Here is a 24,648-nt window from a genome sequence, read left to right as displayed (position 1 = left end):
GCGCGCAGGGGCGCTCAGCCCCGGACTGCACCTTTTGGCTGCTCGCCTGCTCAAATTACGAACAAGCACATCCTGTCGGGTGGCTACTGCGACACCCCCCAGAGATCTTTAAAGAGGCTGATGCCAGTGGACAGGCTAGGATGTTTCTAGAGGCTCGTGAAACGGACAGGAAGCTCAGGGATGAGCCCCGGGCGCTCTCTGGTCTGGAACCACACCACGGATCTTGCAAGTAGGGCGTGGAGCTCACCCCGAACAGCGGGTGGGACGCTGGGGGCCACAGAGGTCCGTGGCCCAGGTGGCATCCTCTACCCCGACTGGGGCCTGTGACTGTTGTTTAGAACCCTGGGGCCTCTGCTAAATCTGGGGTGTCCTGATACCCCGGCTTTCTGTTCAGGAGGCAAGGACTCAGTGTGCCCTCTTCACCCGGTGGCCTTCCCTGTGTGCACCACACCATCTCAACCACCGGACACAGAGCGTGCTGGCAGGACCACCTTCCCCTCGTTCCTGCTCTACTTCCGTGCTCGACCTGACTCAGCAGGTAACCTCCCTTCAGCCGCGAAGCAGCCAGGCTGCAGTGGCTCTGTGCCAGCTGGTGCCCATCAATCCAAAATGGTGCTCACTCATCCAAGGAGGTGCCACTGATCCAAGATGGCATCCACCAACCCAGGATGGCATCCAGCAGAGGTGACTGGAGCGGGACTTTACCTTTTAGGCGCCCGGACGTGGTCTTCCAGCACAGCGTGCCCTCCAGGTGGAGCTGCCGCTGCAGCATGTCCTCCTTGCGGAAGGTCAGCCCGTTCTTGAGCTTGCTGGAGGACTTGAGGTCCATCTTCCCCGCGATCTCCCTGAGGCGCTGGCCTTTCTCACACTCGCTGACCCTGGCGTCCACTTGCGAGATGATGCCTTTGATGAGGTTCAGGGCCTGGGTCAGGTCTTTGTGGTCCTCGGAGTCAGCTGCCACACACAGCAGAGTTAGCGCTTTCCTGGGTCTGCGTCCACGAACACGATGGAGGCGGACAGGCTATGGGGTCGAGGAGGTGTGTCCCGAGGCCACTGCTCAGCGGACCCTCGAGAATCACCTTCCAACTCGAATTTCCTGAGATGTAAACGCTTCTCCAAAGTAAACGTGACAGCCCAGCGTTTGGTTTTCACCAAGACAGAGCTTCTGTCGAATGCAGAAGCTGAGGTGCCAATCAAGTGGCAAGAACAGCCCCTGCATAACTCCGCCGGCCATTCCTCGGTAAACAGACTCCCCCGTGCCCTCCAGCTCTCCATAAAAGACTCCCTCCACCTCCGGCCATTACCGAGGGCTGGCTCCTCCCACTCCAGGGGCTCTGCTTTCACGGCAGGGGAACTTTGTGCATTCTCCCACCACCCAAATCCCCTGGAGATAAGGGAGGTGCGGTCAGCACTGCCCTGGCCTCCGGGAACCCCCGGCTGGGCTACATGCCCTTCCTCTCTGCCCTCCATGGCACCAGGCACGTGACACGGAGGTCACCTCTGGGCCTGTGTGGGTCACCCAGGGGTGACCTTAGCAAGGGCACTGCCTGTGTCTTTTCATCCACTCTCCAATACTGACTGAGGGCTGCTCCAGCCCAGACTGTGCGGGGACTGGGGGGGTAACGGCAGGCGAGACCAGGCACCCTGGTTGGAAACCCTAGCACCCAGCACAGTGGATTCTGCAAGGTGGCAGCTCAGTGAGTGACTGCTGAGCCCAGCTGAATCCGGAGAACCAGGGACAGATCGCAGAGTGGATTATCTAACCCACTATTAGAATAGGGGGTGGGGAGACAGAGACCCTCCGCCCCACCAAGCACCTAAGGGCAAGACAGGAGAGCTACCGTACCTTCCGTGTTCTGAATAATACGCTCCACCAGCACGGGGTACTTGGTTATGCGCTGGGTGACCAGAAGGATACATTCCTGCACGCCGAGCCGCCTCACGATGGAGAAGTTGCCGATTCTCTATGAAACGGAGAAAACAAAGGCATGCTGCGTGGGTGTCTCATCTCCCGCCACATCAGTTCACGGTCGGACATCGAGCGATATCCAGTTCACGGTCCCTTTTCGGCTTACGGGGACCTTTTCCTTGCCGCTTTGCAGGTACTTGAAAGCAGGGACTGCCTGCTGTATACAGAAAGGCCACAAAGGCAGAGGCAGCCTCACCTGCTATAAAATGTGGGCCCCCGCAGAACCCATTAGGAAGAAACCAGCCGGGGGGTGGGGGAGTGAGTGGGGGGTGGTTGTGGGAATCTCCTGGAGAGCTGTCCACGTGCACACGCACATGCGCAGACCCTAACCCTGCTGACGGCCGTCGGGACCCTCCAGACGCGGCTGGGCTGGTGCTCTCTGAACTGGCTCCCTGGCGGCTGCTGGTGCACGCTTCTGGCTAAGAGCCTAAGAAGTGGTCACCTGAAGTCACTTTTTTTTCCCAGCCACGTCATGTGGCTTGTGGGATCTTAGTTCCCTGACCAGGGACTGAACCTGGGCCCACGGCAGTGAAAGTGCCAAGTCCTAACCACTGGACTTAGGCCCCCAAACAACCCTCTCCTTTTCACATCTAACCACTGCCAGGATAATGCAGTGAAAGTTTAAAAAAAAAATTTTTTTTTTGGCCACACCTCATGGCGTGCAAGATCTTAGTTCCCCGACCAGGGATCGACCCCGTGCCCCCTGCAGTGGAAGCGCGGGGTCTTAACCACTGGACCGCCAGGGAAGTTCCCTGGGGTGAAATTTAACAACCCTGCATCCTTAACTCTAGACCTTTAGTTGCTGGATATCACTTGAGGTTAGAGTCCTTGGGGTACAGGCTGCAGGTGTGGAGCTGTTGTGGGGTGCAGGCGCCCGGCAGCCTTGACCCAGGAGTGCCTCCCAGGATGCGGGGGGACGGGGTCTTGCCCGACTACTGACTCAGCTCCTGGGCCCTGAGCACTTGCACACTGTCGGGCAGAAAGAAGACAGGTGTGGGTCATTCCATGGGCTGCGAGGGATGCATGGGGACCAGACAGGGGAGGAGGTGATGAAAGGACACAGGCTTAGAGGAAGGCAGGCCCTGCATCTGCTGGAGAATCCGAGGCAGAGCGGGTGGCTCTGGAGGGCTGGTTCCCGGGGCAGGGCGGCCCCTTGCGAGGACACTCATGTCCGCTCAACGGTCTGAGGACCCATGGTCATCCGTTGAGGGGCATCTCAGGGGCCACACTGCTGCGGCAGGAACAAAACCCTAGGCTTGCTTTGCTTTACACCTGGGGACTCTCCAGAGCTTTCACCACTGTGTTCTGAATGAGTTTGTGGTTAACAATGAGACAGAACCTTGAAAATTCACTGCCTTATAACAAGTTGTTTATAATCCCAACCTCTCCCAAAGCCTACAGTTCGGGGGGAGGGGGAGGGGGAGGGGAACAACCTATGGCAAAGAGGATACTTCTTTTTTTTTTAAATTTAAAAATTTTTTGCCCGTACCGTGCAGCACGTGGTATCTCAGTTCCCTGAGCAGGGATCAAATCCGCGCCCCCTGCATTGGAAGCGTGGATTCTTAACCACTGGACTGCCGGGGAAGTCCTGAGGATATGTTTTTAATTAAAAATAAATACCCTTTTTTTTTTTTTTTTTTTACCTTGATCAAGTTTTGAAATTTCTTGTTTTGCTGCAGCAGCAACTTGTAGTGACTGACGGCCTCGTTGTGGCCGCTACAGAAGACGCCGTATTTTTCTTTCATTCTCTCCCCGTTTCCACCTGAAAACTGAAGAGAGGCCGTGGAGGCGTTACCAGAAGGAAACACAGAAACTGCCAGGGAATGTTTTCACCTCATTCGCCTGACTCTGCTGAAACGCAGATTGACTTGACTTGGGATTTCACTTTCTTGTCTGGCTCGCTGGCACCCAAACAGAGAAATGCTTCAGTACGTGCTGTCTCGGCACAAGGTACCGAGGGGGAAAAGGAGAAAACGTCTACACGTCACAGGTGCTTGTGAAACATCCCGAAATCCGAGAAGGAAAAAGAAATTTAAGTGGAACAATGTTAGAAAAATTCAAAAGCGAACGGCGTCTTCTTCTCGTGAATCCTAGTTAGCTGACTTGGGATGCTCTGGGCACTCCGAGGGCAGACGAGGGGTCCTGCGTCCCCTCTGTCAATCTCGGTCTCGGCCCAGAAGTCCACTCAGAAGTCAGTTCAGGGTCAACGGCCCTACCATGGATGGCTCTGGTCCAAAAACCAAACAGCCGTCGAGACCAAAAAAAATGAAAGCCAGCCAACCAACCAAACAAAAGCCCAGAACACCCACTGGGTAGCGTCTAGACGAGTGCGTTCGCCGTTTAGGTCTCTGTGTTTCTGGGCTGGTGGCAGGATGCGCGGCTGTTAAGGGGCCGGGACTGAAGTCCTCGGGGGCTGGGGCTCCCAGTAAGTGGGGGGCATGTTCTTTCTGCATTGGAAGGAAAGAGACGGGGCAGGGGCTGGTCCAGGCCCTGAACCGCCCTGGTCGCGCCCACCTGCTGTACCAGGAGGTCCCCGATCTTCTGGACGATGTAGTTGCGGTCACTGCCCTCCTCCAGGGACTCCTGACGGCGCTCCTTCAGCCGAGACAGGAAGTGGCCGTGCACCTCCAGCAGGTCGTCTGCGCCCGGGAAGAGGAGGCTGACGGTGTTGGGGCTGAACTGCAGCTCCTCCCGCAGGGCCCTGGAGTAGACCTTCAGCATGATCTTGAGCGTCCGCACGTGGTGGGCCTCCGTCTGCATCAGCTCTGCAGGGACAGGGACACGGGACTTAGTGGTGCGGGGCCAACGCCCCGGCTCGCCTCTCCCTTGTCCCGCGATGGGCCAGGCCGGCTTCTCAGGCTTCCGCGAAGCCCTCGCCCTGGTGGTCTCACAGCCCAGGGGCCAGGCTTCCTGTCCTCCCCGGCCCAGCAGTGCTGGGGGCCCAGCTTAAGGGGACAGCGAGGGGTGGAAGGATATCAGGAAAGAGAGGACCCGGATGTGCGCTGGGACCTCAAATGCACAGGAGGGGTTCCTGCCTAATATTAACCGAAGACGTTTCCAGGCTGTTTGAAACAAGAAGACTGTTCTGACCAACACCCCTCCCTGGGATGTGAAACTTGCATGTCAGAGACCTGCCCCAGACTATAACTGATGGGAAAAGTGGAGCTCCAGGGAGGATTTTAATTCACTGTTAAAGGCAAAAAAAGATTCTATTTTGTGATGGAGCTCCTCTGCCGTTTAAGTCAAGGCCTTGAAGTTGTTAGAGATGAAACAGAAGTCAGTGGCGCCGGCCGGGGCCAGGGTCGCCAGCCACAGGGCTGCAAGGACTCTGCACTTGCCCAGCAGTGGAGACAGCGTGACACAGGGCTGCCCAGAGGGAAGCGACGGACTGCACTGCCCCCCCCCACCCTCTAGGCAGGACTCCTGGCCGGGCTCAGGCTCTCCTCTCCACCCACACCCCAACCTGCTCTGGCCCTGGCAGGGAGCTCAGTGTGCAAAACGTGGAAGGCAGTTGAGTGTCCACTGGTGAGTGGACACCACTGAGCAGTGCTGGGGGCCTGGAGGGACCGAAGCGGGGCACCCAGCCCAGGGATGGGTGGTGCCTGGGAGATGTGGTTTCCACGGTGACTGCAACATCCCATCTAAGGACAGCGGCTGCCCACGGCCAGATTTTCCAACAGCCGGTGGGAAGGGGCGCCCACCCCGGAGCAGCGCTACAGTCACATGCAGAGAGGGACCTGCCTCCAAAACCTCCACCACGCCCGGGCCTGTCTGTGGTCACCAGCGATGGCTGGGACGGGCCCAGGAGGTCTTCTCTCCTGGGGTCACCAGCAAGGTAAGGACGAGTCAGGACTGGGCATTCGGCCATTCCTGTCCTCGGGGACTGGTTCTCACAAAGCCCCGTCCGGCCACCTCCTTCCCGGCCCGGAAGGCAGGGCTACCCTGGGGCAGTAGGTGGAGTGGGCCACACAGTCTCAGGGAGGGTCAGCGGTGGAGCCCTGGCTCCCAGATGGAATTAATAAATTAAAAAAAAAAAATCAAGAAGAAGAAGAGGGAGGAGGGGTAGGAAGTGAAGGGCTGGCGTGGCAGGCCTCCTTACCATAGAGCACATCCTGCCTTTTCACCACCTCCCTCTTCTGTTTCTTCACATATGCGGGGTCCACGGAGAGGCTCCAGGACTCAGCCTCGAACTCGTGGGCATCTGCTTCGATCTCACGCCTCAGCGAGGCAGTGTAGGGGTCTGAGGGAAGGATAGGAGGCCGCTGCTCAGGGGCCCGGGGCCTTGGCAGGCTTGGGGCTGCCCCTGCCCGTGCCGCCTGGACGCCCGGATGTGGGTCTCGGCGCCTCCCAGTGAATGGAGACCACCTGACACCCGAGAAAGAATCGAGGTGACGGTACCTTCTATAAAGATGGAGTCAGCGTTCAAAGACGTAAGTGAAAGAGAGTCATCGGCTGCCTGCTTGAACTTCAGAGACACTGTGTCGGTTTCATCCATCTCTCCTGTGACTGGTCTAAATGGAAATCATAAAACCAGTCATTTAAAAAAATTGCATCACACACACACACATTCTACAAAGGCAACTCACATTATTACTCAATCTTATTAGATACTATTTAAGAACTTTCTGGCTATCAACGTAAGCCTTAACTCACAGATCATTTTGAAAATTAGGAGACTATCTGTCAATGTGACATCAGGTCTTCCATCAAAACTGCCTGTTTTTTGGGGGGAGTACAGTTGATGTACAATATTATATTAGTTACAGGTGTATAACATAGTGATTCACAATTTTTAAAGGTTATACTCCATTTACACTTATTAAAAAACAGTGGCGATATTCCCTGTGTTGTATAATACACCCGTGCAGTTTATCTATTTTATTTTTTAAAATAAATTTATTTATTTAATTTATTTATTTTTGGCTGCGTTGAGTCTGTTGCTGCGCGTGGGCTTTCACTAGTTGCGGCGAGCAGGGGCTACTCTTCGTTGCAGTGCTTGGGCTTCTCATTGTGGTGGCTTCTCTGTTGCGAAGCATGGGCTCTAGACATGAGGGCTTCAGTAGTTGTGGCATGCGGGCTCAGCAGTTGTGGCTCATGGGCTCTAGAGCGCAGGCTCAGTAGTTGTGGCGCATGGGCTCAGCTGCTCCACAGCATGAGGGATCTTCCCGGACCAGGGCTCGAACCCATGTCCCCTGCACTGGCAGGCAAATTCTTAACCACTGTGCCACCAGGGAATCCCTATCTATTTTATACATAGTAGTTTGTGCCTCTTAATCCCCTGCCGCTATCTTGTCCCTCTCCCCTTCCCTCTCCCCACTGGCAACCACTAGTTTGTTCCCTATGTCTGCCATCAAAACTAACTTTAATCTAATGTTCAAGTACATTCTAAGGGCGCATTCATTATATGCTTCCTTTCCTGGCCACCGGAGCCCTCAGGAACCCCTGGAATTCTTTCTGGCCAGAGTAGGGTGGACACAGCCTCATTCCCACTTGAGATTGGAGGGAGAATCCTTTCTAGAGGAAAAAGAAAATCAGCTCCTCTCCCCACCGACTCATCCAAGGATCACTGCAGTGACATTTTTTTTCCTTTTTTACATGAGGTTTTCTACCTGAACGCTGCTGAATGCAATATTACAAGAACCACCTCAAAGTCCTAGGAAAACCAGATTAAGGCATGAATAACAGGACACAGACTTTGCGGCAACCTCAGTGGACTTCCAGCCTCGTCTGGAGGACACAGAGGAGCCCTGTCCAAGGGTCCTTCAAGAGCAGGAAGCAAACTGGCTCCAAATGGCCGAGGACCCCCAGAACACATCATTTTTGATAAAGGAAAAGGAGTGACTCTCCAAAGCAGGTGTTAACAGCAATCTCACTGCTTGGTGGGGCTCTCCCTAACCGCCCCCCCAGGGTCTCCTTCCGGAGAGGCTACCCTCGGGGTCCCTGAGGAACGCCACCCCTGCTCCCTCCCTTTGCCAGCCCCTGGCAGAGGGGCTACCCGACTCACCCAAGTCTCGTCCCCGTTCCCGCCGGGCTGGGTGCTGGCTGTGGACCCCCCTTCTGCGAGACCGTCATGCCGACATTCCTGGCCAGGCCCGGGCTGCCATCGGACAGGAGGGTGGCCCTCGGGTGCTCCTTCAGGGATGCTGCGACGGAGGCAAAGACAGAGTTGGTGCTGAGGAAGTGGGCAGGGTAGCGGAGGTGGCCCGTCCGGAGGCCCCTCTCTGACTGGGGCCGCAGCACGGACAGAATCTTGGAGGTCAGCAGCTCGTTATCCAGAAAGACGTTCTCGCTCCATTTCCTGGGAAAAGAGCTGTAGAACGAGAGCTCGGGGCGGCTGTGGAGCGAGCTGGCCCCGTCGCTGCTCTTGGAGTGTGCGTTCCCCATGGTCACGCTGGGGGCGCCGAGACCTGGCCGGGCTTTGCCGTTTTTATAGCCCCGGGGGTGATCCTTCTAGAAATGGAAAGCTGCTTCTCGTATTGTATTGGCTGAAGCCTCGGGTATGGACGGCAGGAAGTTGGTCCCCGCTGTGACCGTTTAGTGTGGAAATCGCACAGTATTTTCTCCTCAGGTAAAAAAGGAACAACACGACAACTCCTCCACCCCGTACCCCTCCGTCTTGGTAGGGGGTAAAAAGCAAAGGGCGGTTTACATCCACCGCCAAGAGTCTTAAGATCACGGATTGGGAGCTGGTGCCGACATCACACACATCTCAGATTGTAATTAATCTGAGACCGGCTGTCAGGATGATTCTGAGATGCAGAGACCATGGGGTCTCTGGTGTTTGGCCGCACGCGCCACTGTTCCTAATTGCTCTGATAGAATTTGACTCCCAAGGTTGATGAGAGGCCCTGATCCTATATTATAAGGTGATCGTAAACCAACCTAACACACGACAGGAGCCCCGAAGGGTTGTCTGCCCTCATCTGCTAGTTAAGAGTTGGGATATTACTGTTGATGCCAACTACCTCCAGTAGATCATATACTTGAATATGTTCTTCCCATATGTTATATGTTAATTCATTCGATCCTCTCAATAAATATCAAGGTATGCAATCTTATCTTCACCTTGATAAATAAGGACAGTGAGAATTAAGAAGATATGTACAATGTCCAGTGCCACTTATATTTGATAAATGAAAGCCCATGACATCACTCACAGGACTACCTGATTCAAATCTGCAATTTTTTTCATACTCGGTACTAGCAAGAATTCGTACGTTCTGTTAAGGTCATAATCTACAGACAAGTATCGATCTATTATAATTATACCTGAAGTACATGACTGTACTGGATTTTGGATACATACAACCAAACACATACATACACACACATAACAAAAACAAAAACAAACAACAACAAAAACAGAAATCTAACATCAGACTGGATATTGAATAGAAAGGATGTTGAACACAAGTAAGAGACAAAGAGTCAAATTATTTTAAAAAATAGTGTGATATTAGAATAAGTGTTTAAAGAATGTGAATGTAATTTTTACCTTCTTTAATTAAAAAATATGTATTGAAAAGAAAAAAAAAAGAGTTGGAATGTTCAGATGTATTGTACCCACTGATCCTTCCCCATCGATGGAAAGATGCAGCTCTTTGAAAGCCAGGCTGTCATTAATGAAGCTGTTTTTTTTTTTCCTCCTCCTATTTGACAAGTCGACCATTTAAGTCAAGCCTAGTTGTGACGGGCCGCTTGGCTAATCTATTTATTCTCAGGGTGAAAGCCACATTTGAAAGCTTTGCTCTAAGACAAACAGCAGCCTTGAAAAGAAATCTGGGGACTTCCCTGGTGGTCCGCGCTCCCAATGTAGAGGACATGGGTTCCATCCCTGGTCAGGGAACTAAGATCCCGCATGCTGAGCAGCATGGCCAAAAAAAAAAAAAAAGAAGAATCTGTCCAGTGGCCTTCCTGACCCGGCTCCTGGGTCCCCAATGCACCCACCCACCAGTTTCTCTATGTCACACAAGGAAAGTAGTTGGGACTCTGGTTCTGAGCAGCACGGAGACTACGTGATGCCATTTGGTCAGTGACCTCAAACATCCTGACGTCATGATCATAAACAGCTAACAACGGCTATTATCATAGTAGACAAAGGTGACGAGGCTGTTCGTTCACATACCAACACGCGTTTGCAATGGTGAAAATCATAAATCGAGGCCTCCACGGTCCAGGGCAGGCACTTCCTGGCATTTCTACGCCCAGTGGACTCCACCCAGGCAATTATGATCTGGATGTACAAATATGGGACAAATGCTAAAATGAAGACTTTGCCGGGCATCCTGGTGCGGCTGAGAGATTGTTCCTGTGATCCGAGGTCCTGCCTGAAGTCGGATGGATTCTGCTTTAATCCAACAGCCCACGGGAGGAAAAGTCACCCTAAACACCCTCTCAGAACCACTGGTTCCAGAGACTTTTTAGAAAATGATCGGTAATGCTGAATCTACGATACATGGAATTAGATCTTCCTTGGATGATTAAGACACTTTGAGGTTTTCATGTCTTGGGGGCCATGATTAGGGGCCCCAGGTACAACTGGACTCAAAAGGGTACAAGGGGTAGAATTCCAGCTAAAAGAATGATGAACTAAACGTATGATATAATTTACTTATTCTGATCACTGTCTGCCTCCCCAGTGGAATGGAGGACAGTGCCTCCCACGAAACAGGTGCCAAGAAATCACTGTTTCACGGGATTTTATTTAGCCATAAAAAGGAACGAAATTCTGACACTTGCTACAACATGGACAAAACGTGAGGACATGGTGCTCAGTGAAATAAGTCAGACACAAAAACGACAAATACCCTCGGATTCCACTTCTAGGAGGTCCCAAAAGGAGTCAGGTTCATAGAGAGAAAAATTAGAATGGGGGGTTCCCAGGGGCTGAGGAAGGGGAATGGGGAGTTTTGCTTAACATGGACAGAGTATCAATTGGGGAAAATGAAGAGTTTTGAAGCTGGATGACGGTAGTGGTTGCCCAACACTGTGAATGTGCTTAATGCCACTGGATTGTACTCTGGTTAAACTGGTCAGTTTTATGTTTATGTATATTTTACCCTTTTTTTTTTTTTTTCTGAATCAAAACCCCACATTTGTTTAGTTATTTAGTTTTGGCTGTGTTGGGTCTTCATTCCTGTGCGAGGGCTTTCTCTAGTTGTGGCAAGCGGGGGCCGCTCTTCATCGTGGTGCGCGGGCCTCTCACTATCACGGCCTCTCTTGTTGCGGAGCACAGGCTCCAGACGCGCAGGCTCAGTAGTTGTGGCTCATGGGCCTAGTTGCTCCGCGGCATGTGGGATCTTCCCGGACCAGGGCTCGAACCCGTGTCCCCTGCATTAGCAGGCAGATTCTCAACCACTGCACCACCAGGGAAGCCCTACCACCGTTTTTTAAAAAAGAAATCATTGTTTATTTAGGGTGATGGAATAGTCCTGCCTCTTGACTGTGGTACTGGTTCCTCACACGTACACCTGGAAAACATTTCATAGATATATACACTCCCCTTTCCCTCACAAGAGTGCAGGTAACAATGAGCAAAACCCGAATAGGGTCTGTCCCTGAGCTGATAACATTGTATCAAGGTCTTGGTTTTGCCACTGGACTATGGTTACGTGAGATGTCAGGAGTGGGGGATGCCTGGTGGAGGGTACACAGGAAGTCTATTTTTACAACTTCTTGTAAGTCTTGAACTACTCCGGAATAAAAAGTTACAGTCAATTCTTGTTATTCGTGGTAGAGACTGAATTAGCTAATACGGAACCACGGCTCCTATGGGAGCTTCTGGCTGCACTTTTGCCAACCATTCATCCTGTAACCTTGTTTTATGTGTGTTTCTATTGAAAAGCGCGTTACTTAACATACACTGTTGATTCATTGACATTGAACGTGTGTCTGAACGAAGCTGGTCTAACACAGATTTTCTCTGTAAGGCCCACTGTAGCCTTCTTGTGCTTAAGACCACTAGACAGCACTTCAGCGCTATGCTTGGGGGCCCCTTTGCCAAATCACCAACAAAAAGCTCCCCCCCCCACCAAAAAAAAGGGCAAAACATGTGGCACCAAATACACTGCAAAAAGGACACGTGTTTGCAGTATGAACTGAAGCAAGAATGCTGGGCACGGCCTGTTCAACCTCAGCTGGGAACGTGCGCCTTAGTGATTCACATTTTTCACCGCAAGTGTCTGCACGTGACTGTGAAAACACCCCACAAGTACTGATTGGAGGGTTACAAATACATTTTAGCCAGTAGGTGAATTTGCAGAGACAGAATCCTGCATCCATACAATGGAATAGTGCTCATCTAAAGAAGAAATGAGATGCTGAAACATGCTCCCACGTGGATGGACCCGGGAAATATCCTGCTGAGTGAAAGTGGTCAGGCACACAAGCCCATGCAGTGTAGGAGTCCATCTATAGGAAACATGCAGAATAGGTAAATCCACAATGACGGAAAGTAGATCAATAGGTAGGTGCCTAGGACTTGGGGAGATTGGAGGGTGACAGCTAATGGGTATGGGGCTTCTCTTGGGGATTCTAAGATTGATTGCAGAAAAAAAAAAAGGGGGAATTCCCTGGCAGTCCAGTGGTTAGAATTCGGTGCTCTCACTGCTGAGGGCCTGGGTGCGACTCCTGGTTGGGGAACTAAGATCCCCCAAGCTGTGCAGCATGGCCAAAAATAAATAAAATAAAATAAAACAAAATAAAATAAATTGATTGCCGTGACTCTGAATACACTAAAAGCCACTGCACTGGACACTGAAATGGGTGCACTGTATGATATGTGAATTACATCTCAGTGAAAGCTGTTCAGCGGATAAACTCCTGTGAAGAAGGGCTACCTTTCTGCAGGAGAACAAGCCCAGTGATTTGTAGGTTTCACACCCAGTATGACTTAGTCACGCTGCCCCTGGCTCTGAGACAGACAGGAATCTGTATTTATCCTGCCCTCGTGTTTTCCTAAACCAGACAGCCATGGTGGGGCAGACAGTGGGTGGTGGGTCGCTGGGATCTGGGCTGTGCTGTGTGCACAGCCATCGAACCCGATTCAGAGCTTAATTAGCACCGCCTGCCCACCGCTGAGAGGTACCATCGATCGGCATGCTCCTGGCCCGCTGCGGCAACCGGTCCACCACAGAGGGGACCCAGAGGAGAGCCAGGAATGACAATGAGAAGTGAACGGTGAAAATGGAAAAAGTTCTTGGCCCAGAGGAAAAAACACACCCGTTCTCAGCCACAAACAGACAGCAGCATGTTCTCATGAATTTTTTTTTTTTTTAAACCTGTTTTGCCTCGGTTTCTTGAAGAGTGGTCTCTGTGAGCAAATCAGATGACTAAGCTGGTGTGACAGCTACGATGATCCCACTTTGGGATTTTACTTGGACAACAGACCCCACGCCACAAAGTTCAGGTTAATAGGGGCTAATTTCTAGCGTACTTAGGCTCCCGAGTGACCTGCAGTCTATAAATCCTCTGATACACAAGCACAACCCCATCAGCCCTTGGGGGAACGTAAGGACCCACGAGGGAAGTCCATGAACAAGACTTGATAGTTAAGAACCTGTTGAAAGTCATTTTTCAAGGAAACTCATTATGACGTATCAAGTGACCATCTTAATTGGGCTTAAACTGTCCTTTATAATCTAGAAGCATACTGGCTTCTAGAAACACCAACTTCCAAGCAAGAATTTTATATTCTAACCAACAAGGACCTACTGTATAGCACAGGGAACTATACTCAATATCTTATAATAACCAGTAATGGAAAAAAAATCTGAAAAAGAACATATAGATATATATACGTATAACTGAGTCACTTTGCTGTACACCTGAGACTAACACAACACTGTCAATCAACTGTACTTCAATTTTAAAAAAAAGAATTCTATATTCTAAATGGCAGATTCCTCCTGCTGCTCGATGGGAAAGTAACTGGAAACATCTTTGGGGGGCAGCTGGGCCCGGGCACAGAGGTCCCTGCGGTTTTCTGCAAAAGGCCACGCAGGGGACTTCCCTGGCGGTCCAGTGCTCCCAATGCAGGCAGCCTGGGTTCTATCCCTGGTTGGGGAACTAGATCCTGCGTGCCGCAACTAAAGATCCCGCATGCCACAACTAAGAAGTCCGCATGCCGCAACTAAGACCCGGAGCAGCCAGAATAAACAAATAAATAAATAAATATTAAAAACAAAAAAACAAACGAAAAAACCACCAGCCGCCCGGCAGTTTCAAAGGCTTGGCTTCGAAACAGCTGCCCCTTTTCTCATATTTGGTGAGGTCCTAGGCCCCCCTCCCTGCCCCCATTCTTTGTGTCTTCGAAGACTTTTCTCTCAGGCTGCGAGTGCCACCTGTCTCTGGAGAGTTCTAGCAAGCACGGGCTGCGGGCGAGTGTTCGAGAGACAATTAAGAAAATCTGATACCAAATGAAGTTTTCAGTTCACAGTTCCCAGCTTGGCAGCCACCTGGGAATAGACTAAATCAATGCCAAGACAACTCATTGATTTCTCTGCCCTGCTTCAGTTGGATGTTACAAAAGCAAGACAGCATAAAAAAGAAAAAAAAGAAAAATACAGGAGGGGGAAAAAAAAAACCCCAAACCCCAAACCTTAACCCCATGCCTCAGAGGACAAAGAGAGAGAAAAAAAAAAAAGAAAAAAAGAAAAAAAAAAAGGCATATTGGGGCTTAGAAGTGTGAGCCAGAAAGAATACTCTTCGTGAACCTGAAATTAAAAAAAATACACAAGCCCCCCACCCACTCCCAAATTACGTCAAACCCAGCAAACACCACTTAAAAAAGAATTGTGGGATCTTCCTGACTGTGGGTGCAGAAGACTTAAAAATCACAAAACAGTATAAAAGTAGAAATAACCTGTACTGCTACCACCCACAGTTAATTGCTTCTGGAATGAAGATTTATACGTTGAGAATTAATGTTTAATAATGAGTGATCTAGAGATCTGTGTTGAAAAATCCCTCATGTATAGCAAAAGGATAATATGGTAGCAAATATATATTTTTGGCGTAAATATCATGCAGGACATGTGGGTTATACCATCAAGCGATATGCTTGCAAATCACTATTCTACAAAATAGTTCGTATTATTCTATGGATAATTCCGGAAGTTAACGCAGAAAGAACTAATGGCCATGTCCGTGGGCATAAAAATGAACCTCAACCTAAACTTCATGCTTTTCACAAACAAGAATTCAAAATGGACCACAGATTTAAACAGAAAATGTAGAACTATAAGACTTTTCAGAGCTAACATAGGAGAAAATCTTCAGGAACTGGGGCTTGGATGGGTGAAAGAGTTCTTTGCTATGACACCAGAAGCCTGATCCACAAAAGAAAAATATATCTTTAAATTGACTTCGTCATAATGAAAAACATTTGCTTGTGGAAGATCTGTTAAAAGGATGAAAAGATAGGCTACAGAGTGGGAGGAAATATTTTGCAAACTGCCTATCTGACGAGAGACTAGCATTTAGAATGTATGACGTGCTCTCAAAATCCAACAGTAAAAATACAAATAACCCATTCAGAAAATGAGCATAAGAGATGAAGACTACATTTCACCGAATAAGATATACATACGGTAAAAAAGCATGTGAAATGATGTTCAACATCATTTAGCCATCAGAGAAATGCAAAACCACCGTGAGCCGTCACTACCAGAATGGCTAAAATAAAAAACGGTGATGATGCTAAATGCTGGTGAGGATGTGGAGAAACTGGATCACTCATACATTGCTGGTGGGAATGTAAAAGGGTGCAGCCGCTCTGGAAAACAGTTGGGTGGTTTGTAAAGAAAACTAAACAACTGCATTCTTGTGTATTTATCTCAGAGAAATGCAAAACTCAGGTCCAGACAAAAACCTTTACATGACTGTTCGCAGCTGCTTTGAGGCCAAAACAGGAAACAACACAGATGTCCTTCACTGAGTAAATGGTCAGACAAACTGCGGTCCACCCATGCCACGGAATACTCCTTGGCAAGGAAAAGGAACTGTTGATAACACACAGCAACCTGGGTAGATCTCATGGGCGTTATACTGAGATAAAAGACAATCTCAAAAGGTCACCATATGATTCCATTTATGTAACATTCTTTTTTTTTTTTTGGCTGCACCGAGTGGCTTGCGGGATCTTAGTTCCCAGACCAGGGATCAAATCCAGGCCCCCAGCAAGGGAAGTGCGGAGTCCTAACCACTGGACCACCAGGGAATTCCCTATGTAGCATTCTTGAAATGACAAAATTATAGAGATAGAGAAAAGATTTGTGGTTGCTGGAGTTATCAGTGGAGGGGGAGGCGGGCGCATGAAGAGTGGGTGAGAATATAATGCAGAAGTTCAAGGGCAATCTGTGGTGACGGAACAGTCCTGGATCTTGAGGGAAGTGGCGGCTGTGGGAATCTACACATGTAATAAAATGGCATTGGACCAGACTCACATATTGTCCAGATGACAATTTCCTCGTTTTGACATCCTATTATATTGTAGTTACAAAGAAGTAACCAGTGGGGGAAACTGCACGAGGTACACGTGACCTCTCTGTACCACCTTTGCAATTTCCTGTGAATTTGTAATGATTTCAAAAGAAAAAGTGTGAAACAAACAAAAGCATCACCACCAACAACAAAAAAGAAAGAACACTCATGCCCAAAGTCGTAAACAGCTCCGGCTGCCATAATAAAATAACAGATTGGGTGGCTTAAACAATAGAAATTTATGTCTTACAGTCCTGGAGGCTGGGAAGTCCAAGACTAAGGTGCCAGTAGATTCGGCCTTTGCTGAGGGCTTGCTCCCTGGCTTCAGATGGCCACCTTCTTGCTGGGTCCTTACATGGTAGAGAGAGTGTGAACAAGCTATCTAGGGTTTTTTCTTATAAGGGCACTAATCCCATCATGGGGGCCCCACCCTCATGACCTCATCTACTCCAATCACCTTGCAAAGGCCCCATCTCCTATTACCATCACACTGGGGGGTTAGGGATGCAACATGGGAATTTGGGGGAACACAATTCAGACCAGAACACAGTGAATAAAGCCGTGTTTCCTGCGAACTCATTTAATTCCAGAGCTTCTCTTATCACTCACTGGACACCTCAGCAGAAAGAACAAGCAGACTTCCTCTTTCTTCCCTCCCTTCATCTCTTAGAGGGAAGGCCAAAGGGCACAGCCTCTTAAGAAGAATTCCTGCAGAAGGTGATGGACACTCAACTGAGACCTCAGAGAGCAGTTCTGATGGTCAAGGAGGAGGGTCTGGGAATAGTGCTTTATAAGAAAGCAGGCTTGGAGACATTCAGAGAGGGTTACAATGAAAACGAGACATGCCCGAGGACCTCATGGCGAGTCACCATAATTTGGGAGAAGAGACTGTGAGAGTATAAAAAGTAATGAGAGGGACTTCCCTGGTGATCCAGCGGTGAGGACTCGGTGCTTCCACCGCAGGGGGCATGGGTTTGATGCCTGGTTGGGGAACTAAGATCCCACAAGCTTTGCAGTATGGCCAAAAAAAGAGCCACCCAACAGGATGTGGGGCTGCTCCACTAAGAGTGGCCAAACGCAAGACTTTGTCCTGGCTGGAAACCTGGGGACTTCATGCAGAAGCCTCTGCCAGGGGCCACCACGTAAAAGAGAAATGCACAAAGGTGTGGATGGTAAGAAATTATACCTGGCTGAGAGAGCTGCCAGATGGCCCTAGGCCAGCCATCCCTGCCTGTCCCTGACCTCATGGGAGAATCTGCCCTTATTGAGTAAATCCCCAACATCACCGCAAGGCATAGAAAAAATTCACTTTGGGGACTTCCCTGGTGGCGCAGTGGTTAAGAATCTGCCTGCCAATGCAGGGGACATGGATTCAAGTCCTGGTCTGGGAAGTTCCCACATGCCGTGCAGCAACTAAGCCCGTGCACCATAACTACTGAGCCTGTGCTCTAGAGCCCGCGAGCCACAACTACTGAGCCCGCGAGCCACAACTATTGCGCCCACGTGCCACAACTACTGAAGTCCGCACACCTAGAGCCTGTGCACCGCAACGAGAAGCCACCATAATGAGAAGCCTGTGCCCTGCAACGAAGAGTAGCCCCTGCTCGCCGCAACTAGAGAAAGCCCGCGTGCAGCAACGAAGACCCAACGCAGCCAAAAATAAATTTAAAAAAATAAATAAATAAATTAAAAAAAAAAGAAAAATCTACTTTGTTGTTAGCATGAATGCTAAATACAGTCAGCCCTCGGTATCCGGAGGGGATTGGTTCCAGGGCCTCTAAGGATGCCAAAACCCCAAATCCCAGGATGCTCAAGTCCCTCACATGAAATGGCAAAGTATCAATACAGCTGACCCTTGAACAACACGGGTTTGAACTGTGCAGGGCCACTTATAGCGGATTTTTTTCCCCCACTAAATATGCGCTATAGTTCTACACAATCCGTGGTTGGCTGAATCTGAGGATGTGGAGCCACAGATATAAAGGGTCAACTATAAAGTTATACTCAGATTTTCGACTGCACAGAGGGTCAGCGCCCCTACCCCCCCCCCCACCCCCGCACTGTTCAGGGGTCAGCTGAATCTGCATAGAGCCTATGCACACCCTCAGGTATACTTTAAATCATCTCAAGGTTACTTATCACACCTAATACAATGTAAATGCTAGGTAAATAGTTGGCTGTGAGCGCAGCAAATTCAAGTTTTGCTTTCTGGAAGTTTCTGGAGTATTTCTGATCCTTGGTTGGCTGAATCAAGGATGTGGAACCTGTGGATATGGGGGGGTGCAACTGTACCTTGTCTGCTTAGCTAAGAAACTGTGCCCAACTCACTGTCTGCCTGTGTCTAGAGAAAAGGGAACTGCGTGATCTTTTATGCGTGTGTATCTTGCTGAAAATTAATCTGAGTAAAAGATTTTTGGAAAGCTCAGGTCTGAAATGACATTTCGCTGGGTACACCTGACATTTGTGAATGTTATGTTACTGAACGGGGCCTGCAACTTAGGAAGCATATGTACCTTAAAATTAAAACAGAAACAAACAATAACAAAAATGAATGGCCAAGGAGCTTCCTCTCTCTGAAATGGGTTGGTTGGCAGATAACCTGGAGGTTCATCAGCTGAATGGCATTTTCCTTTTCTCCAATGACATCAATGAATATGTTGGTACCAAAATGCAGTACTGTTTTATAATGAGTAGATGCCTGCCTATTGTGATTATAGATAATTCCTCCTTTGTTTGGTTTTGTGTTAAGAGTTTACTTTTGAGAAGAAGAAGAAAAGAGGGGTTTATTTCAAAGACCTGATATCTGAGATTAAAGGGGGAAGGGGGGGTCTTAAAAATTTGGAAAATGAACCCAGACAAAACTATAATTCAAAAAGATACATGCACCCCAATGTTCGTAGCAGCACTGTTCACAATAGCCAAGACATGGAAGCAACCAGTATGTCCATTGACAGAGGAATGGATAAAGAAGATGTGGTACATATACACAATAGAATATTACTCAGCCATAAAAAAAGAATGACATAATGCCATTTGCAGCAACATGGATGGACCTAGAGATTATCATACTAAGCGAAGTAAGTCAGACAGAGAAAGACAAATACCATATGATATCACTTACAGGTGGAATCTAAAATACGACACAAATGAACATACCTACGAAACAAAAACAGACTCACAGACATAGAGAACAGACTGGGGGGTGGGGGTGGGGGAGGGATGGATTGGGAGTTTGGGATTAGCAGATGCAAACTAGTATATACAGGATGGATAAACAACAAGGTCCTACTGTGCAGCACAGGGAACTATATTCAATACCCTAACAAACCATAATGGAAAAGAATATAAAAAGAAGGGTTTCCCTGGTGGCGCAGTGGTTGAGAGTCCGCCCGCTGATGCAGGGGACACAGGTTTGTGCCCCGGTCCGGGAAGATCCCACATGCTGCGGAGCGGCTGGGCCCGTGAGCCATGGCCGCTGAGCCTGCGCGTCTGGAGCCTGTGCTCCGCAATGGGAGAGGCCACAACAGTGAGAGGCCTGCGTACCGCAAAAAAAAAAAAAAAAAGAATATATATATATATATATACACACACACACACACATATATATATATATATACACACACACATATATATATATATATATATATATATATATAACTGAGTCACTTTGCTGTACAGCAAAAATTAACACAACGTTGTAAATCAACTACACTTCAATAAAACAAAAAATTTGGAACATGATTTGATGAAGAATCATGAGGAGTAAGGAAAGCGGGCAGGATCTGAAGGAGGAGGATGAGGGGCTGCCATGGAAGACCACCAAGTTCAGATTTTCAAAGGCTGGTTATTAGAATTGGACGATGCTTAACTGCAAAGGATGACAACATCAGGGAAGTAGCTCAAAAGTGAAATCCGCTAAGCGCAATGTGGGCTCCTGGGCTGGACCTTGGCACAGAAAACCTGGTGAAACCTGAATAAAGTACAGAGTTTAGTCAACAGTAATGTGAACATCAGGGGAAACTACGTGGCGGGGGTGGGGGTATAAGGAAACTCCGTACTCTCTTTGCAAGTTTTTCATAAACTGAAAACTATTCTCAAATGAAAGTTTCCTTTTTTAAAAAAAAAGTTAAGTTCGGGAGGAACTGAGCCTTGTTAAAAACAAAAGAATAACATTTGAAAAGGTATGTGTGTGCGGGTGCTCCGAGTTATGTTTCAAAAGGGCAGGAATGGGCCAGGCCCCTCTTGGGACAGAGGGAGGGAAGTGACAAATAATCGAAAATATTTAGGGACACCCATGTTCACAGCAGCATTATTCACAATAATGCTGAGGTGGAAGCAACCCAAGTGTCCTTCAATGGATGAATGGATAAACAAAATGTGGTCCTTTCGTAACACTGGAATATTATTCAGCCCTAAAAAGGAAGGAGATTCTGACACCTGCTACAACATGCATGAACCTTGAGGACATTATCCTCAGTGAAGTAAGTCAGACACAAAAGCACAAATACTGTGTGATTCCACTCATGTAAGGTCCCTAAATGAGTCACATCCACAGAGACAGGAAGTAGATGGTGAGTGTCAGGGGCTGAGGGTGGGGTATGAGGAGTCAGTGTTTCATGGGGACAGAGTTTCCGTTTGGGAAGGTGAGAAAGTTCTGGAGATGATGGTGGGGATGCTTGCACAACAATGTGAATGTGCTTAATGCCACCGGGCTGTGCACTTACGATGGTTAAGATGATAAAGCTTTTGCACAGCAAAGGAAACCATAAAGAAAACGAAAAGACAGCCTACGAAGTGCGAGAAAATATTTGCAAATGATGTGACTGATAAGGGCTTAATTTCCAAAATATACAAACAGCTCACACAATTCAATAACAAAAACCCCAAAAAAACCCAATCAAAAAATGGGCAGAAGACCAAAATAAACATTTCTCCAAAGACATACAGATGGTCAACAGGCACATGGAAAGATGCTCAACGTTGCTCATTATTAGCGAAATGCAAATCAAAACTACAATGGGGTACCACCTCACACAGGTCAGAATGGCCATCATTAAAAAGCCTACAAATAATAAATGCTGGAGAGGGTGTACAGAAAAGGGAACCTTCTTACACTGTTGGTGGGAATGTAAATTGGTGCAGCCACTATGGAAAACAGTGTGGAGGTTCCTCAAAAAACTAAAAACAGAGTTGTCATGTGATCCAACAGTTACAGTCCTGGGCATATACACAGACAAAACTATGTTTTGAAAATATACATGCGCCCCTAGGTTGACAGCAGCACTATTCACAATAGCCAAGACATGGAAACAACCTAAATGTCCATCGACAGATGAATGGATAAAGAAGATGTGGTATACATATACAGTGGACTATTTCTCAGTCATTTAAAAATAATGAAATAATGCCATTTGCAGCAACATGGATGGACCTAGAGATTATCATACTAAGCGAAGTAAGTCAGACAGAGAAAGACAAACACCATGTGATATCACTTACATGTGGAATCTAAAATATGACACAAATGACTCCCCCCTCCCCCCCATTTTTTGGGGCCACACCGCGTGGCTTGTGGGATCTCAGTTCAGGGATTGAACCCGGGCCACAGCAGTGAAAGCCTGCGATCCTAGCCACTAGGCCACCAGGGAACTCCCTAAAACGAGACTGCTTAACCGTGGTTTCCTTCTGTCTCCTCTGCTGGTGAGATGGCACTTGGACCAAGAAGGATCAGAGAAAGCACGCTGAGGATGGCGTCGAAGCTCAGTGCGGGACGAGGGACATGTAGCTGACCTCAACTCCTCAGTACCTGGCACACGGCTGTCCAGGGACACAGATGGCGCCAACTAAAGTCGCCAGATCGGACAACGTTTGCGTCACGGAGACAGTTGGCTGAGCCTGTGTGGAGTGCCTTTGGGGAGCCGGGGAGCGCAGAGTGACAGAAAACAACAGAAGGGCAAAGCGATCCTGATTGGAAAAGAGGAAGGAAGTTAATCGTACAAACTCGATGTTAATCTCTGGCAAAAAATGGCTCATGGGCTGTGGGGATGGGAAATAGGCCGTGAATCCTGGGTTTCCCGTTTCCTGGAACAAATCAAGACTAAACTCTGAGAGGTGTGCTTTGCAGCCCTACAGGAGAGTAGACAGAGTGAAGGTGTTTATAGCCACTACGGCAAATGGGTCGCTAATCCTCGTGGCTCTGTGCACAGTGGGGAGACGGAGTGGATACGGGCCCCTGGGGTATCAGCTAGGTGCTGGCTGAATCCCTCATGACATCCTTGTAAATTCCAGGGGGTATTAAGAACTGATGAGTGCAGGTTGCGTGACTTTAAAATTTACTGGGCATCCACACTCAAGCTTGTTACGTAGAAAGAGGGTCTCTAGTGGAATGCCAAAGGGCTCTGTCCTTGGTCTTGCCTGAGATGAGACCATAGGAGGCTTGCTTATCAAATTCACAGATGACATGGAGCAGAGAAGCTGCCCCAGATTTTGTTTGGAAATAAAGACAGAGAGATGAATTAACACAAAGCTTTTTTTTTGGGGGGGGCCGCCCCACGTGGCATGCGGGATCCCCGACCGCTGATGGAACCTGGGCCCCCTGCGGTGGAAGTGCTGAGTCCTGACCACTGGACCGCCAGGGAGTTCCCAAACACAAAACCATCTTGATAGGCTACTATGGAGGAAATATCAAGAGATTCAGCCAAGATGGGGGCATGGGAGGTTCCCACCTGTAGCAGCAGCACAGGTGAGAAAACCAAAGGGGTTTTTGGTGCCTGAAGGCAGGCTCAATAAACCAACAGTGTGCTGCACACAGGGCTGGGCCATCTTAGGTCACAGCAGTATCAGTGCGATAACCAGAGCTAGGAGGGCCAAACTGCTGGCCGGCCAAGCCTGCCCTGGAGTTTATCTAGGGCCTGGGCCAAGTTCAGTGAGTTCATTGGCTGGAAGCGGCACCTGGAAAGCTGTGTTCTAATAAGTACCATGGAGGGTCGGATGTAGGCAGACTGAGGCCCCCACGAGGGCCAACTCGGGCTGAGCGGGGTATGCCCTGGAGAGTTTGTAGAACTACCCAGGGGTCCCAGCCGTGACTTGGGAGGAAGGGGCCGAAGGATGGGGGTGATGCTTGGAGGAAAGGAAGTCCAGGATGGTGGTCCCCGTGAAGGGCTGGCTCATGGGCGGGCGTGGAAGTGGGCTCTCCTGGGGGGGTCCCCTATGTAACAGGTGACGTTAACGCAGATGAGGGAATCCTAGTTTCCCATAATAATTAAATAGCAACCGCCTGGGATTTCACAAACCAGACAGAACCACTGCTCCTGTTTTAGCACATTCCTTTCCATTCTTATTTCCGTTCATTTCAGTGAGGTCACACGGTCGCCAACCATCAACCATTTCTGACCTACAAAAATGACCATTTCCCACGGTTTGACCTAATACATGGGTGAGCTCCTGCCCAAACTTAATTTTACATCCTGCCTTTCTGCTTAAGATGTGTCATAAACATTCTGCCCGCCTGTCAAATATATTGTGTAAAGCTTTTACAACAGCTTTCTTAAGGAAACCTTTTGCAATGGCTGTAAAATCACTTATTAAACACGACCATTCCTCTAATGTCATGTTCTTGGGGTATTTCCAATGTTTCCCGTGGTTGTAAATTAAACTGTGATGGACATCTGCGTGACATACTTCATCAGCAATGGATACTCTCCTGGGATAAATTCTTAGCAGCTGTGTCCCCCACCCCTCGTTTCCACAGTCCATCTTCCCCCAGCATAGCACAGACTGTCTGGAAGCTTCCTGACAGCAGGCCACTGTCTGGTCGACCACTCTATCCCCAGCTGCTGGGGAGCTTAGTGGGTCGCACTCTGCAAGCAGGGTCGAGGGTCTGGATTCTCAGATACTTTAGATCCACTCAAAAGAGCTCTTCTGGCGGCAGGGGGAAGGGATAAATTGGGAGATTGGGATTGACATAGACACACTACTATATATAAAATAGATAACTAGCACAGGGAACTCTACTCAGTACTCTGTAATGACCCATGTGGGAAAACAATCTAAAAAAGAGTGGATATAGGTATATGTATAACTGATTCACTTTGCTGTAGAGCAGAAACTAACACAATGTTGTAAATCAACTATACTCCAAAAAATAATTAAAAAAAAAAAAAAAGAGCTCTGCTGAGCACTGTGGTGAGCTGGGAGCA

General features: G+C 48.8%; 1 protein-coding gene across 3 annotated transcripts in view; it reads right to left on the bottom strand.

Annotated features, from left to right (window-relative positions):
• LOC132422703 (rho guanine nucleotide exchange factor 18-like) overlaps window positions 1-24,648 on the bottom strand; it is a 69,088-nt gene that overhangs the window by 18,134 nt on the left and 26,306 nt on the right. For 2 of the 3 annotated variants that reach the window (XM_060007592.1, XM_060007593.1), the window contains 7 exons: window positions 7,974-8,112; window positions 6,368-6,480; window positions 6,069-6,209; window positions 4,484-4,734; window positions 3,613-3,738; window positions 1,847-1,964; window positions 706-954 (listed from right to left, as the gene is read on the bottom strand). In XM_060007592.1, the coding sequence (XP_059863575.1) occupies window positions 706-954; window positions 1,847-1,964; window positions 3,613-3,738; window positions 4,484-4,734; window positions 6,069-6,209; window positions 6,368-6,480; window positions 7,974-8,112 (1,137 nt within the window). Of the gene's footprint in view, window positions 1-705; window positions 955-1,846; window positions 1,965-3,612; window positions 3,739-4,483; window positions 4,735-6,068; window positions 6,210-6,367; window positions 6,481-7,973; window positions 8,130-24,648 lie in introns of those variants that run through there. The other variant, XM_060007590.2, reaches the window with a different exon arrangement.

This window comes from Delphinus delphis, chromosome 3, assembly GCF_949987515.2.
Source record: "Delphinus delphis chromosome 3, mDelDel1.2, whole genome shotgun sequence".
NCBI classification, from domain to species: domain Eukaryota; kingdom Metazoa; phylum Chordata; class Mammalia; order Artiodactyla; family Delphinidae; genus Delphinus; species Delphinus delphis.
This window is presented reverse-complemented; position numbering and strand designations above follow the sequence as displayed.